Genomic DNA, 15095 nt, shown 5'->3' with positions numbered 1-15095 from the left:
GTGTGAGAGAGAGAGGTGTGTGTGTGTGTGTGTGTGTGTGTGTGTATCTGTCTGTCTGGGTCTGGGGCAGGACACAGAGGAAGAGGACTGTTCCCTCCTCAGTCCATCTCATTGTGACTTGGATCCAGCCCCAGGAGAACCTAGAGGATCCAAGCTCCTTGGGCCTCCTGCTCCAGCCTGGGTCTCATTCAGGGATGACGCCTGCAGCTTGTAGCCCAGGGATCAGGGAGCCACCCAGGGCCGGGTGTGGATGGCAGGGATGCAGGAGGGAGACTGACAGTGTGTGTACATAAGGGAGATCTTTGGCCTTGCTAGGGGACAACGGGGGAATCGAAGGACACCATGGGTAGAAACTCTAAGCAGGTGTGGTTGGAGATGGGCATGCCAAGGCCATCTGACTATGGCTTACTCAATGTGTCTCCCATTTAAGGAAGGGCCATAGGATGGTTAGCATGGGATGGTCACCCCAGGGGCGCTGGTAGCCTGTTAAGTGTTCCCCCCATTTCAGGAGGAATCCTGATACTGTTGCTACCATGCCTGAAAGCTCTCTAGGCTCCTGCCCCATGGCTTCCTGGGCCAAACAAGACTAGTAAGAGCGGCTGTTAACACAGCTGAGACTTGGGGCTCCAGGCGGAGGCTACCAGAGGCCTCCCAAGGCAGATAGAGTGGGTGTGAGGGAAGAGGACAGAGAGCAGGAACCTCACTTCCTATTGTGGCCAAAACAAAAGCTGTCCTGAACCTTCCTCCACCCACCCCACCCCCTCTAAGCCCTTCTGGGGAAAGAGGAGGAGCAAGGCCTTGGGCAAGGTGCACACATCAGTGATCCAACAGAAGGGTCCCCATCCCGCTTCGGATCCCCCTTCCCCAAGCTCCAGCTGGAGAGTTGAATCTATGCCAGGGCACTGAAGCTTTGGGGACTGGTACTGGCCATGCACAAGGGGCCCAGGCGGCTTGGCAGATGGGTGATGCCCATGTTGGCCAGCAGCCTCCACTTGTTGTGCCAATGAAACAAGGGCACCCAACTGTTACATTTGCTAGTGCCCAAGTTTGGGGGGGGGGAAAGAGGTAGTGAAAGATGCTAACACCTCCTCTTTAGCTTCCTTTCCTTTTGGCAGCTAGTATTGTTGAACAGGAGTTCTCTGCCAGGCAACCACCTGGCAGTGCCTACCTGAACTCCTGGGAGCCACCCTGAGATATTATGATGGAAAAAAACTCTGCCCTGGCAGTCTGGAGAATTGACTCTGAAGTAATGTGTGACCTTGAGGGGATCATTGCCTTTCTTTGGACTTCTGTTTCCTTATCTGAAAAACTAGCGATTTAGACTGGATGGTCTCTGAATTCCCTTCCAGCCCTAAATCTGTAATTCTTTGATCCTAAATAGTCATCCTTTCCAACTCTGACATTCTGTGTTCTAAGGCCCCTCCCAGTTCTGACATCCTGGGTTCTAAGGCCCCTCCCAGCTCATACATCCCATGTACTAAGGGTCCTCCCTGCTCTGACATTCCATGTTCTAAGGACCTTCCCAGCTCTGATATCCTGTGTTCTAAGGATCCTCCCGGCTCTGACATTCTGTGTTCTAAGAATCCTCCCAGCTCTGACATCCCATGTTCTAAGGGCCCTCCCAGCTCTGACATCCTCTGTTCTAAGGACCTTTCCAGATCTGACATCCCATGTTCTAAGGGCCCTCCCAGCTCTGGCATCCTGTGTTCTAAGGGCCCTCCCAGTTCTGACATCCTGGGTTCTAAGGGCCCTCCCAGCTCTGACATCCTGTGTTCTAAGGGCCCTCCCAGTTCTGACATCCTGGGTTCTAAGGGCCCTCCCAGCTCTGACATCCTGGGTTCTAAGGGTTTCTCCTGGGTCTGACATTCTGTGTTTAAGGGCCCTCCCAGCTCTGACATCCCATTTTGTAAGTACCCTTCCAATTCTGACATTTTGTGTTCTAAGGTTCCTTCCAGTTCTGACATCCTGTATTCTAAGGGCCTCCCAGCCCTGATATTCTATTTTCCAACATCATTCCTAGGTATGGCATTCTGGGGGCTTAATGGGGAGACCTGGTCTAATGATTGCACACTTTGGAAATGGGTTTAGGATGGGGGATCATGTTAGCTCAGTCTATAACAGAATCCTGCCCGTTGTTTTTTCCCCTAACCCCCCCAGTCCTGCCTTCTTCACCCATTCCCATGCCAACTCCATTCAGTAGCTACCCCTGTGTTCTCTCTCTCCACTACCAGGATGAAGGCATCGTCAAAGAGATCTCTATTACACACCATGTCAAGGAAGGCTCAGAAAAGGCTGACCCATCTCAGTTTGAGCTCCTTAAGGTCCTGGGCCAGGGTTCCTTTGGCAAAGTGAGTATCTTGGCTGCTAGAAAGCCCCGGGGAACTGCATGGGTCCCCCATAGTGTCTGAGTGCTGAATTGGGGGAAGGAGGAGAGGAATGGAGGAAGAAAGCACTTGCTCCCACTTTGGCTTAAAGGGAGAATTCTCAAATTGTTCTAGGCCTCATTGTCTTCCGGGCCCTCTCCCTACTGACTCCCCCTCAAAACCTTGTGTTTCCAACGTCTCCCCCTCATTATGGATCTCCTTGTCTCTTCTCCCCCCCACCCAATCTCCATTTCCCCCCTCTTCTCTCCTGTCCTTGGCTCTCTCCTCTCTCATGTTCCCAAGGTCTTTCTGGTGAGGAAGATCACCCGCCCAGACAATGGGCACCTCTACGCTATGAAGGTGCTAAAGAAGGCAACTTTGAAAGGTAAGGGACATTTCTTTTATGTTTTTTCTCTCTTTCTTATGGTCCCCCCCCCCTTAGTTCTAATTCTTCTTACACAACATGACTAATCTGGAAAGATGTTAAACACACTTGCACACATACAACTTCTATCATATTGTTTACTGCCATGGGGGGGGGGGAGTAAGGGTGGTAGAAAAATGTGGAACTCATAAACTTGCAAGTGAATGAATGTTGAAAATACCTTTGCATATAAATGGAAAAATAAAATTAAAAAAGAAAAGAAAAGAAAGAAAGAAAGAAAGAAAGAAAGAAAGAAAGAAAGAAAGAAAGAAAGAAAGAAAGAAAGAAAGATAAAGGAGCCAGATGACTGGCTTCTGGCTGTGTAACCAGGATAGAAGCCCCTGGGAAACCCTGTTCTGATGGGAGACAAAGCCCCACCCTTGAAGAGGCCTCCATCTGAAGAGATAGGGCCCATTTGTAGACAGACTTAAGGACACTATATTAGAGGATTATGAGTGAACAGACGGAGATAAGGCTGAACAGGGCAGGGTAGGGCCTTAAAGGCCAGGACCAGAAGTCTGATCCTTATCAAATAGGCAGCAAGCAACCACCTGAGTTTCTAGATATGAAGAGTAAAGTAGGATTCCCAAAAATGTTAGAGCTGAAAGTGATATTTTTAAAAATTCACTAATTAGTTGATTGTCTTGTCAATTCTGCCTAAACCTCCCTTCACATCTGGTCACAGCCCAAACATCTTAATGCAATTCCTCACCTCCTCTTGTCACTCTGCATCCAGTCTCTCCTTTCTATGAACTCTCTTCCTCACAGTGGCTAACCCGATATCTTTGCAGGATACATCTGATGAATGAGTAACTCCCCTAGCCAAATAACACTTTTTCTAAGTTTCTTAGACACTCCCTCTGCACTTTAATCAAACTAGCCTGTTCACCATTTCTCTGTAGTAGCCATCGTGCCATCTCTCATCTCTTTCCAGAGATACTCATTCTCAGTACGCTCAGCCTCCTCAGCTCTATCTTTTGCAACCCTAAGCTTCCTTCAAAACCTGTCCCCAATTCCCCAAGTTAGCACACACAGCCCTGAAATTTGTAATTATTTGGTTTACATCCTGTATTTATTTTTCTTTAAACATATTGTATCTTCCCTTCCGTGCCCCTAGTAGTCTGACTAGAAGCTTCCTGAGGGCATAGATCATCTGGCTTACTTATTTTTGTATCCCTTAAACCTGGAAGCAATTGATAATTAATAAATACAAGTGACTGATAGCATGTTAGAAAGTATAGCATGTCAGAAGGTAGATAGCATGACAGAGCTGGAAGAGATCTTAGAACACAGAATGGCAGACTGGGAGATCAACTTTGGAAGGGACCTTGAATGTCAGAGCTAAGAGGGTCCCTTGAACATCAAATATTAGAACTGGAAGGGACTTTAGAACATAGAATATCAGAGTTGGAAAGGACCTTAAAACAGAATATCAAAGCTAGGAGGAACCTTTGAACAAGTCAGAACTAGAAGAGATCTTAAAATATGATGTCAGAACATGGAAGGTTAGAACTGGAACAGACCTTAGGACATAGAATGGCAGAGCTGGGAGGAACCTTTGAAACACAGACAGTCAGAACTAGAAGAGACCTTAAAACATAAAGCATCCAATCTAGAAGGGACCTTGAGTATCAGAGCTAGGAGCAGCCATCGAACATAGATTGTCAGAGCTAGAAAGGACCTTAGAACAGAATATCAGAGCTAGGAGGAAACAACACAGAATGTCAGAACTAGAAGAAACCTTAGAAGATGATGTCAGAATATAGAAGGGTTTAGGACATAGAATGTCAGAACTGGGAAGAACCTTGGAACATGGAATATCAAGAGTTGGGAAAGACCTTAGATCATGGAATGTCAGAACTAGGAGAGATCTTAAGTCAAAACTGGGAGGGAACTTAGAATGTCATAGCTGAAAGGGATATTAAAACCTAGAATGCTTGAGGTGGGAAGGGCCCTAGGACAAAGACTATCAGAACTGGGGTGGTGGTGGGGGGTCTTTTGAACATGAAATGTCTGAGCTGAGAGGAACTTTACAACATAGAATACAAGAACACACATAGAACACACATAAAGTGTTATAACTGAAGAGATCTTAGACACAGTTTAGTCTAGTTCCTTCATTTCGTTTTCTGAGCTATGTTTTAAAAGATTGATTCTGATAGTTTGTGATAAAGGATGAGGGCAGAAACCTGAGAGTCAAGGAGAACTATCCAGGTTCCTCATGTTGTTCAGGGGAGATGTGATAAAGTCATGTCTGATGGAAGTTGATGGCCATAGGTCTTGGAAGAAGGATGCATATAAGAGGCCTTGTAAAAGATGCCTTTTGGAAACTGGAGCCACCTGATTCCAAGGAAGCACAGGACTTTGATGGCAGGCTGGCTCTAGGACAAGGATTTTCCAGGGCCCCTTACATAGATTTCAGAAATGCCATGAAATGGGATGGAAAAAATGGCAGCTTTATTTTCACCAACCTCTAACTGAAATATAGTATTTTATTCAGTCATTTAAGAATATGATGTTGAGCAGGGTCCCTGGGCTTCCCAGACTGCCAGAGAATCCATAACACAAAAAATGTTAAGGCTTCCTGGTCTTGGGATGAGGGAGGTCTGCAGGATGACTTTGAGTATTAAACCTGGGTCAATGGAGTATTTTCATAAACTAAAAAAATTAATAAGGAAGAGAGATCCTGAACTTGGTTTGGGATATGCTAGGTTGCAGGTGTTAGTGGCATCTAGGGGAAAATTTCCTACAGGCGATAGCAAATGTGGGACTGGAACTTAAAGGTAGGGGAAGCCTTGGAAGCCTGGCCCTGTGGATAGACACAGTTTGAGGGGTGGGGAGGTAACAGGAAGAAAAAGGAGAAGCAAGAGGAGAAGAAGAAGAAGAGAAGAGAGAGGAGGAGAAGGAGGAGCAAAAAGAGAATAAGATTAGAAGGGAAGGAGGAAGAAGAGGAGGAGAAAGGAGGAGGTGGTGGAGGAGGAAAGAGGAGGAGAAAGGAGAAGGAAAAAAAGAGAAAGAAGAGGAGAAAAGAAAGGAGAAGGAAAAAAGAAGGGAAAAAAGAGGAGAAAAGGAAGGAGAAGGAAAAGGAAAAAAGAAGAGGGAGTAGGAGCAAGGAAGAGGAAGAGAAAGATTTCTCAAGGGGTGGCTAGGTGGTGCAGTGGATAAAGCACCAGCTCTGGAGTCAGGAGTGCCTGGGTTCAAATCCGGTCTCAGACACTTAATAATTACCTAGCTGTGTGGCCTTGGGCAAGCCACTTAACCCCATTTGCCTTGCAAAAACCTTAAAAAAAAAAAAGAGGAAGAGTTCTCAAGAAAGAAACCTAGGAGGAGTGGTCAAAGAAGGAGATGGTAATGTGGCAGAAGCTGAGGGAGGAGAGATCTCAAAGAGGAATGGAGTTTCAGAATATAGAATATCAGAGTTGGAAAGGACCTTAAAACAGAATATCAAATCTAGGAGAAATCTTTGAACAACAATGTCAGAGCTAGCAAAGACCTTAGCATATGATGTCAGAACATGGAATGTTAGACTGACCACACTTAAAGAGGTCAGAGAGACTGTGACCAAGCAGAGGCTGTAGGCTTTGTCCCTTAGGATGTGGCTGTTTCAGTGGGTGGGGGCAGAAGTCAGACAACAGGGCTCAAGTGGGTGATGAGAACATGGAGGCAGCAGGTGGTGACCATGTAATAGAAAAGTCAGCAGCAGAGGGAAGAAGTGAGGCTAAACAAAGCACATTCATTTATTCATCTTGCATGTTCAAAGTGCCCCCCCCAGGCCAGGCACTGCATGAAGTGCCAAGGATACAAGACCAAAAATGAATAGGTCCCTACCCTCAGGGAGCTGATATTCCTTTAGGAGGACATCATTTATGTAGATCATTGAATACAAAATGTAGAGCAAATCATTTCTGGAGGGGAATGGTCGGGCCAGACCAGGAAAGGGTTGGTCTAAGAACTGGCCCTCAAGGTACCCCTAATATGACCCTTATAGGAAGCTAACAATGCAGAGGTGAGGAGGGTGATGGGTACGAGAGTAGAAGGTGAAATGTTCTGAGTAGAGAATAGCAAGTTGGCCTATTTGGCTGAAAAGTAGATTGAATAAGGAGGGTAATACTCCAGCAGAATGAGCTGAGGAGTGAGTGTTGAAGGGAGGCAAAGGTTAGTGGAGTCAGGAAGGAGTCCTGGAGGAGGGCCCTTTCACGGCAACTTGGGAGCTATGATGAGACATTTATTCCTAGGGTCTGAGCTGGAGGGTGGAAGGGAGAAGAACTAAACTGGAGTCAAAGCTAAGGAGAGAAGGGATGGGGTAGGTCAGAGGGGAAAGGATAGAGCAGGCAGTGTGTCAGTCAGTATGTAAGCCTGGAGAAGAGGCTGCCTTGAGCCTCAGCCCCCTGGGATCTGGAAAGGGAATACCTTGTGATTTGACCTCTCTTTACTCATTTCTGAAAGTTCGGGATCGAGTCAGGACTAAGATGGAGAGAGATATCCTAGCTGACGTCAACCACCCATTTGTGGTAAAACTTCACTATGGTGAGCAGCCCCTAACCTCTTCTCGACCACCCCTAGAGACAGAGAACCACCTCAGGAGCCTCTGGTGAACCAGGGTCTTTCCCAGGACAAACCATTGGGTGTTCTATTGAGTAGATTGACTCTGCTCTGTGTGTGTGTGTGTGTGTGTGTGTGTGTGTGTGTGTGTCGACACAAGCAAGCACACACCTCCATGTTTGATCAGCCCTTGACAGCCGGGGGGAGGGATGGGAGAGCAAGGATGCTGTGGTATATTCCCCCACACACATATATCTCTCTGCCTCAGGGGGCCAGACAGCCGTCTTCCCCTAATAAGAGAATTGAGCCACAAATCCACTGCCTCAGTAAATTGCAAGTTCATTGGTAAATTGAGGGCAGAGACTGGCTTTTTTGCCTCTTTTTGTATCCCCAGAGTTTAGCATACCAAATAAAAGGTGCTTAATAAATGTTTGTTGACTGCCTGCCTGCTTCTGTCTGGCCTAGTGGGCACTGTCCATTCCTCCCAGCCCCAGCCCTCTAGTGCCGCTGACCAGAGGGAGGCTATGCATGCCTACTTCCAAGTCTTACCAAGGGGAAGCCCCAGGGGGCAGGGGCCTACAACCTGTGACATCTGTTCCCTCTGCCTCAGCCTTCCAGACAGAGGGGAAGCTCTATCTTATCCTGGACTTTCTCCGGGGAGGAGACCTCTTCACACGCCTCTCCAAAGAGGTAAGTCTCTTCCTGTTTGCCCACCCCCCAGCTCCTGGCAATTCTGCCAGCAGAGGCAGAGTCTCTGAACTGAAGACTGAGAGTCTGTGCTTTGTAAGGAAGAGGGAAAAAGAAGGGAGTTAAGGAAATCCTCGGGGTGGGGGGACCCCTCAGTTATAGACCCAAATGGCCAGGCCTTTAGGGGGCCAAGAAGGGTTGGGGAATTCAGGAGAGTGGCCTCAAGTACCCCTAAGAAACCACTGCCTCGGGGTGGCTAGGTGGTGTAGTGGATAAAGCACCAGCCTTGGAGTCTGGAGTACCTGGGTTCAAATCCTGTCTCAGATACTTAATAATTACCTAGCTGTGTGGCCTCGGGCAAGCCACTTAACCCCATTTGCCTTGAAAAACCTAAAAAAAACAAAAAACAAAAAAAAAACACTGCCTCTCCCAAGAATGATAGCATCCCCGAGTGCAGGTGGGCTAAGGAGGGCAATGACCCTCCTATAGGGAGAGGTGGATTGACTCTGTCTCCTTCCCCTTGGAGTGCACCTGACCTTGTTCTTTGGGCTTAGTAGAGGTAGGCTCAGAGAAATTGAGCATTGTGAGTAATGGAGCTTTTGAATTTGTCCATCCCCAGGTCATGTTCACAGAAGAAGATGTGAAGTTCTACCTGGCTGAGCTGGCTCTGGGCCTGGATCACCTGCACAAACTGGGGATCATTTATCGAGATCTCAAGCCTGAGAAGTAGGTGTGGGATGACTGAGGATGGGGGGGGGTTACTTCTAGGAGCAGATTATCCTCCTACCTGAGGCAGAATGTGGTCTTAGGGCTTCTAGAACAGCCGCTCAAGTAGTGTCTTCTACAGTGCCTGAAATTCCACCATTATTGAGCCATTCCTTCAGATAAATCATTGTCTTCCCCATAGTCCTTTTAAAAATTAAACTTTTTTTCCTTTTTTATATGGAAAGAGTAAGCGTGATAAAATGAAAAGAACCTGGAACAGAGGCTTGAATTCTTGTTTTGCTCTCTCACTAAATTACAGTGGGACTTCAAACAAGTGTCATAACCTTTCTGGCTCTTAAGTTTTCTCCTTAAAATTAAAGTGGACTGCACTCTAAGGTCCAGCCTAGTTCTTATAATTGTCCCAATATTCTGCATTCCGTAATTATTTAATGTGTTCAGTTATACCTCTGAGAGGGGTATAATATAAAATGCTTTAAGCACTTAATGATCATGGCTAAGGAACTATCAATCATTGACACCTTAGTTTGAATTAGTATATCTTCTAAATTACCTGAACCAAAAAGCCCCAGAGGAACATAGATTGATTGCTGGAAAGGATCTTCAAGAATTTCAAGTCTAACCCCCTCATTTTACAGTCAAGGAAACTGAATTTTAGATGAAATGTTTTGCCCAGGGTCACACAGGTAGTAAAAGGCAGAATTGAGATCTGAACATGAGTCTTGTTGTTGTGTTCAACCCTTCATGATGCCATTTGGGATTTTCTTGGTAAAGATTAAGTAGAGTGGTTTGCCATTTCCTTCTCCAGTTCATTTTATAGCTCAGGAGACAAAGTGAAGTGACTTGCCCAAGGTCACCCAACTAGTAAATGTCTAGTAAGGCCAAATTTGAACTCAGGTCTTCTAGTCTCCAGGCCCAGCACACTATCCATGGTGCCACCTAGCTTTCCCTGAAACTGAATCTGTACCAAGCTAAATCCCTCAGAGAAAGATATCTGATTTGGGAAGTGAGGAGGAGAGGTGGGTTTTGGATACAGAGAGAGTAGCTGAGGAGGGCAGGAAGCCTAGCAGTTGGCACATTCCCATTGGGAGTACTAAAAGTAGGAAATGACTGATGCCTCTCTCCCCTCCCCACCCCCACTCATTCCTCAAGGGATCCCTGAGGTTCTAGAGTGAATTCTGAAGATGGGTTGAATGAGCTCCTCATTCCTTTGAGTCTTAAGGATCTCAAGGCACAGTTTGTTTAATTTTCATCTTTATACTGGAGCTAAGCAAGATGCTTCTCTCTCTTTTCCCCCCCTGCCTTCAAAGAGCTTATTAGTGTGATAAATTATATCATAGGTCAATGTAAATATTAACAAGACATAAAACCATCAGAAAAGCTGCAAGCAAAGAATCTGATGAAATTATCAAGGTGGGAAGGACTTGGTGCCATCTGAAGGGATCAGGGCAGCTTTCTAGAAGAGGTGGTACCAAGGGATGGGCAAAATCCCTTGGATGAGGAACCTTAAGTAGTTCCTCTGGAGCACAGAAAAGTCTTGTTTGAAATATAGGAAAATCATTGATACTCTGGTTTAGTCAGAGAATCTGGGTTCCAGTCCTATTTCTGATGTTTACTATGAACTCCTGGAGTTCCCCTCATCATTTTGGGCCTCAGTTTCCATATCTGTAAAAGGTGAATGGTGAATGCAGATATTTGTTTTGTATGACTATACATATTTGTCATGGGTTTTGTTTTTCTACCTTTCTCAATGAGTGGAGGAAGAAGAGATTTAGGAACTGAAAGTAAAATAAAGTTGAATTTAGAACCTGAAAAAATGAAAGTAGCATAAAACTAATTTTTGGGAAGGCAACTGGGGCTAAGTGACGTGCTTAGAGTCACCCCACTAATCAGTATCTGAGATTGCTTTTGAACTCAGGACTCCAGGGCTGATGCTCAATCCAGTGAGCCACCTTAAAAAAAAAATGGCTTGATGGTGTCTGAGATCTCTTCTGGCTGGAGATCTGTAATCTAGCAGATAGAAGTAGGGGCTGGGAGTGGCACAGTTGGTAGAATTCAGTGTTCCAACCTCTTCCATTACTGACTTGTCCTTCCTCTCACCCATCCCTACAGCATCCTTCTGGATGAAGAAGGACACATCAAGCTCACAGGTAAGTGGCCCTAGGCTTGGTTCCATTGGGTAATACCTCTGTTTCACTGCATCTTGGAGTGGTGATGACAACTCAGCTCTCCTACCTTTCCTGACTGCAGATTTTGGCCTGAGCAAGGAGGCCATCGACCATGAGAAAAAAGCTTATTCCTTCTGTGGGACCGTGGAGTACATGGCACCTGAAGTCGTCAACCGCCAGGGCCACACCCACAGTGCTGACTGGTGGTCCTACGGGGTGCTGATGGTGAGAGCAGGGGTTGTCTTACTAGAATGTCGGGGCCAGAAAAACACCACAGAGTATCAGCTGGTAGAGCTCCCAGGTCCCTCAATGATCATGTGGCCCAATGATGCTCAACCCAGACCACATCCCCAAGGGTTATGGGAATATTTTGATTTGAATGATTTTTTTTGAATTAGAAAATTCGGTCTAAAATTGGTTTATATAGTCTAGTGCTTAAACAAGAATTTAATTATTTCTCTTCATTTTATTTTATTTTTGTATTTTATTTGATTTTTCTTGGTTATATGCAAAAACAAGTTTGATCATTTACCTTTAAACATTCACTTGAATTCTGAATTCTCTCCCTTCCTCCCATCCCAATCCCCTTGAGGGGATTGAAAAAGCAAGTTATTTGATATAGGTTAAAACTGTTTCACTTATTTTTTATGTGCAGAATAAACTTTGGAATTTAATTCTCTATTTCCTATTAACTAGGAGGCATAGGAAAAGTTACTTAAAGCCAGGGACAGGTAAAAAAAAGGGACAGAAAAAAGTTGAAGTTTACTTTTTTTTTTTAGTTTTTGCAAGGCAAATGGAATTAAGTGACTTGCCCAAGACCACACAGCTAGGTCATTATTAAGTGTCTGAGTCTGAATTTGAACTCAGGTCCTGACTCCAGGGCAGGTGCTCTATCCACTGCGCCACCTAGCTGCCCCCAGACGTTTACTTTTTTAATAAGGTTTACAACACAAGTTAATTCATTTGCTCCTCACAATATCCCTTGGAAAGTAGGTGCTATTTGGATAGAGTGCCAGGCCTAGCCTCAGAAAAGACAAGTTCAAATCTAGTTATGGACACTTTGTGTGATCTTGAGCAGTCATTCTACTTCTGCTTATATATATATTATATAATGGGGATAATAACCCATCTTCCAGGGCTATTGTGAGGATTAAATGAGATGCTTGTAACATGCTTAACCTGGCTCTTAGTGATGTCTAAGGGTTCATTGTTGGTGGTGCTAACCCCATTTTATAGATGAGAAGGCTGAGGCCCAAAGAGGCTGTGACTAGCTCAAGGTCATTCAGTGAATGAGTGTCCCAACCAGAACTTCATGTCCTGTATTCTACCCACTGAGCAGCCCAGCCTTCATTTATTTTGCTACTTTTGGGTTTGTTTGGTTTTTTATACCACTTCTATTTCTAAATCTTATCCCTCTTTTCTCCCCTGCCCAGTGATTTATCCCTTCTAACAAAAAAATAAGGAGGAAACAAAAGGGGCAGACAATAAAACAATTCAACAAAAGTAACCAACAAGGGCCAGCTAGGTGGCGCAGTGGATAGAGCACCGGCCCTGGAGTTCAGGAGGACCTGAGTTCAAATCCAACCTCAGACATTTAATAATTATCTAGCTGTGTGACCTTGGGCAAGTCACTCTTATCTCCATTACCTTAAAAAAAACCCCAATAAGTCAACAGAGTCTAATAGTTTATGCTGTGTTTTGCATCCAGAACCCCAGGCTTCTCAACCCCCATAAGGAGGGTCATAAATGAAAGGAGGGAGATTAATTTTTTTTATTTCAAAATTTCCTTGTTTTAAAAAAAAAGAAGAAAGCTGAGGATCAGGAAGCAGAGATGACTTTCCCAAAGTCAAAGAGCAAGTTAGAAGCAAAGAAAGACTTGTTTTGTGACCATCTCTGTCCTGGGTCAACAACCCCCCCAGGCAGCTCAGGTGATCTCCAGGAGCTGGCCTCAGAGGTCTGAAAGCTTGAGGGAGGGAGGGAGGGAGGTAAGCAAAAGTGTTGCTAGCTCTTGGCAGGAGGTCCCTGATGTGGTTGGGACCTATTTCAGTGGCCACCCAGAATGGGGGAAAGAGTATGTGTGGAAGGAAAGGTGATTGTGAGAAGCAGAAATCTGGATACTGGGTGCAGAGCCTTAGAGTGGGAGAGTGGGGGAGGGCTCTGGGAGAAGGACCACCAAGGAGAGAAAGAATTTCTTGAATTCAGGGAATGACCAGGGTGGGTGGATATGAAGGTGGAAACTCAGAGTTGGGAACAGATCTGAATGTACTTCTTGTTCTTTACAGTTTGAGATGCTTACAGGCTCCCTGCCCTTCCAGGGGAAAGACCGGAAGGAGACCATGACACTCATTCTCAAGTGAGCATCCCTCAGAAGATACAGACTATCCAAGCTAGAAGCAGCTTTAGAACAGGGGAGATCAGAGCTGGGAGGGCATTAAAATATGGGATGTCAAAACTGGGAAGTACCTTAGGACCCAGAATGGCAGAGCTGGAAGGGCCCTTAGAGCAGAGAATATCAGAGTTAAGAAAGGAATCTTAGAACACAGAATGTCAGAACCGGGAGGATTCTTAGAACACAAAATACTAGAACATAGAATGTTAGAAGAGAATTTTACAGGTTACTTAGGCAACTTTTCCTTATAGATAAGGAAATAGAGAGGTTAAGTAGCTTCTGCCAAATCACATGATGAATTACAACCAACCTGGGATTGAACTGTCTGTCTGCTGACTCTCTGTCCAGCTTACTGCCCGATAGCCCTTCCCTGTGGCTTCCCCATGTATCGTGGTTTGGAGTTAGTTATTCAGAGTGAAATGGAACCAGTCCAGATGACCAATAGATGAAGGGACAAAGGCATGGGAAGCCCAGGCTGGCCAACCTGGGGACCAGGGACTCCTCCTGCCATAACCCTGATGATTCCCTGTCATTGTTTTCCAGGGCAAAGCTGGGCATGCCCCAGTTTCTGAGCACTGAAGCACAAAGCCTCCTTCGAGCTCTGTTTAAGAGGAATCCTGCCAACAGGCTGGGTAATGTCCTATCCCTGAGGGGCAGTGGAAGGGAGGGTGTTTTGCAGCTGTGGGGAAATAGGTCCTGTGCAGGCCAGACCAGGTCAGAGCCCCACCCCCCCTGCCCTCCCAGCTGAGCATGAAAGACAGGCATTGTCCTTTGTGCCAGGAGAAGACAATGGCAGCCACATGAAGTTGGTCATGATTCTTGGGTGCCCGTTTACATACTTTGGGTTTAATTCACTAGTAGTGGGGATTGTGGTTCAGTATCATCCCCACTCCTCTAGTGCCCTAGATATAACCCACAAGATGGAGGTCTTTGGTTCCTGAAGCTGCTCAGCCAGTTCTAGGATCACAGCATTTAAGACCCTTGATGTAATAGTAATAATAATGGCAACAACACACAAGACTGGACCATTTCAATCTGAACTCCATCAAAAAAAGATGGGAATGAGATGAATAACACCTTATGATATTTTAGGGTTTGCAAAGCATTTTGTATCCATAGCTTTCATTGTCCCCATTTTATGGATAAGAAAACTGAGTCAGAGATGCTAGCTGACTTGTACAGGGTCCAGGGCAAGTTTCAGACTCAGCTTTCTACATGGACAGCATTCTGCCCATGAGATCACCCTCCCTAGTCTGGCCCACTCATTTGCCAACAGAGTCAGTAGAAACCACAGTAAAGGGAAATGACTTGCTCAGGGTCATGTGTTGGATGAGATTCAAAGCCAGGTCTTGTGATTGCCAATCTCTGTGTTTTTTTTTACTCTACCAAATTCAATTTTTGTGTGGAGCCAGAGGTAGTTGTAGGAAAAACACACTGTCTCAGGGAGGCCAGAGGAAAGCAGCCAGGGGTGATGGGAACAGAGAGGAGATACCTTCTAGACAGTGAGCCCAAGATGTCTTGAGGCTGAGGGCAGCTGTGCAATTTGGAGCCAGTCACTTAACCTCTCTGATCCTCAGTTTTCCTTTTTAAAAAACAAATTCAAGATGATAAATACTACCTGTTTCCCAGAAACCCTAGCTAGCCAAAGGGAGTATGGAAAAACTCATTAAGAGGATCATACTTCAGGCCTTTTAGCTTATCCAATCCAATAAGAGTTTATGAAGTGCCTGCTGAATACTAGGCAAAGGCAAGATGAAAAACAGCCCCTGCTCTTGACTCATGGAAGTGGATATAACAAA

At 45.5% G+C, this 15095-nt stretch overlaps 1 protein-coding gene across 3 annotated transcripts in view; it reads left to right on the top strand.

The window, feature by feature from the left end:
• Window positions 1-15095, top strand: part of RPS6KA1 (ribosomal protein S6 kinase A1) — a 70683-nt gene that overhangs the window by 28578 nt on the left and 27010 nt on the right. For all 3 annotated transcript variants that reach the window (XM_074218014.1, XM_074218012.1, XM_074218013.1), the window contains 9 exons: window positions 2232-2348; window positions 2667-2748; window positions 7234-7314; window positions 7940-8019; window positions 8636-8742; window positions 10852-10889; window positions 10990-11132; window positions 13190-13260; window positions 13840-13928. In XM_074218014.1, coding sequence (XP_074074115.1) covers window positions 2232-2348; window positions 2667-2748; window positions 7234-7314; window positions 7940-8019; window positions 8636-8742; window positions 10852-10889; window positions 10990-11132; window positions 13190-13260; window positions 13840-13928 — 808 coding nt within the window. The remainder of the gene's footprint in view (window positions 1-2231; window positions 2349-2666; window positions 2749-7233; window positions 7315-7939; window positions 8020-8635; window positions 8743-10851; window positions 10890-10989; window positions 11133-13189; window positions 13261-13839; window positions 13929-15095) is intronic.

The sequence above is a fragment of the Macrotis lagotis genome, chromosome 1, assembly GCF_037893015.1.
Source record: "Macrotis lagotis isolate mMagLag1 chromosome 1, bilby.v1.9.chrom.fasta, whole genome shotgun sequence".
Lineage (NCBI taxonomy): Eukaryota > Metazoa > Chordata > Mammalia > Peramelemorphia > Peramelidae > Macrotis > Macrotis lagotis.
Note: the sequence above shows the minus strand (reverse complement) of the source record. Positions and strands in the feature narration are given on the sequence as shown.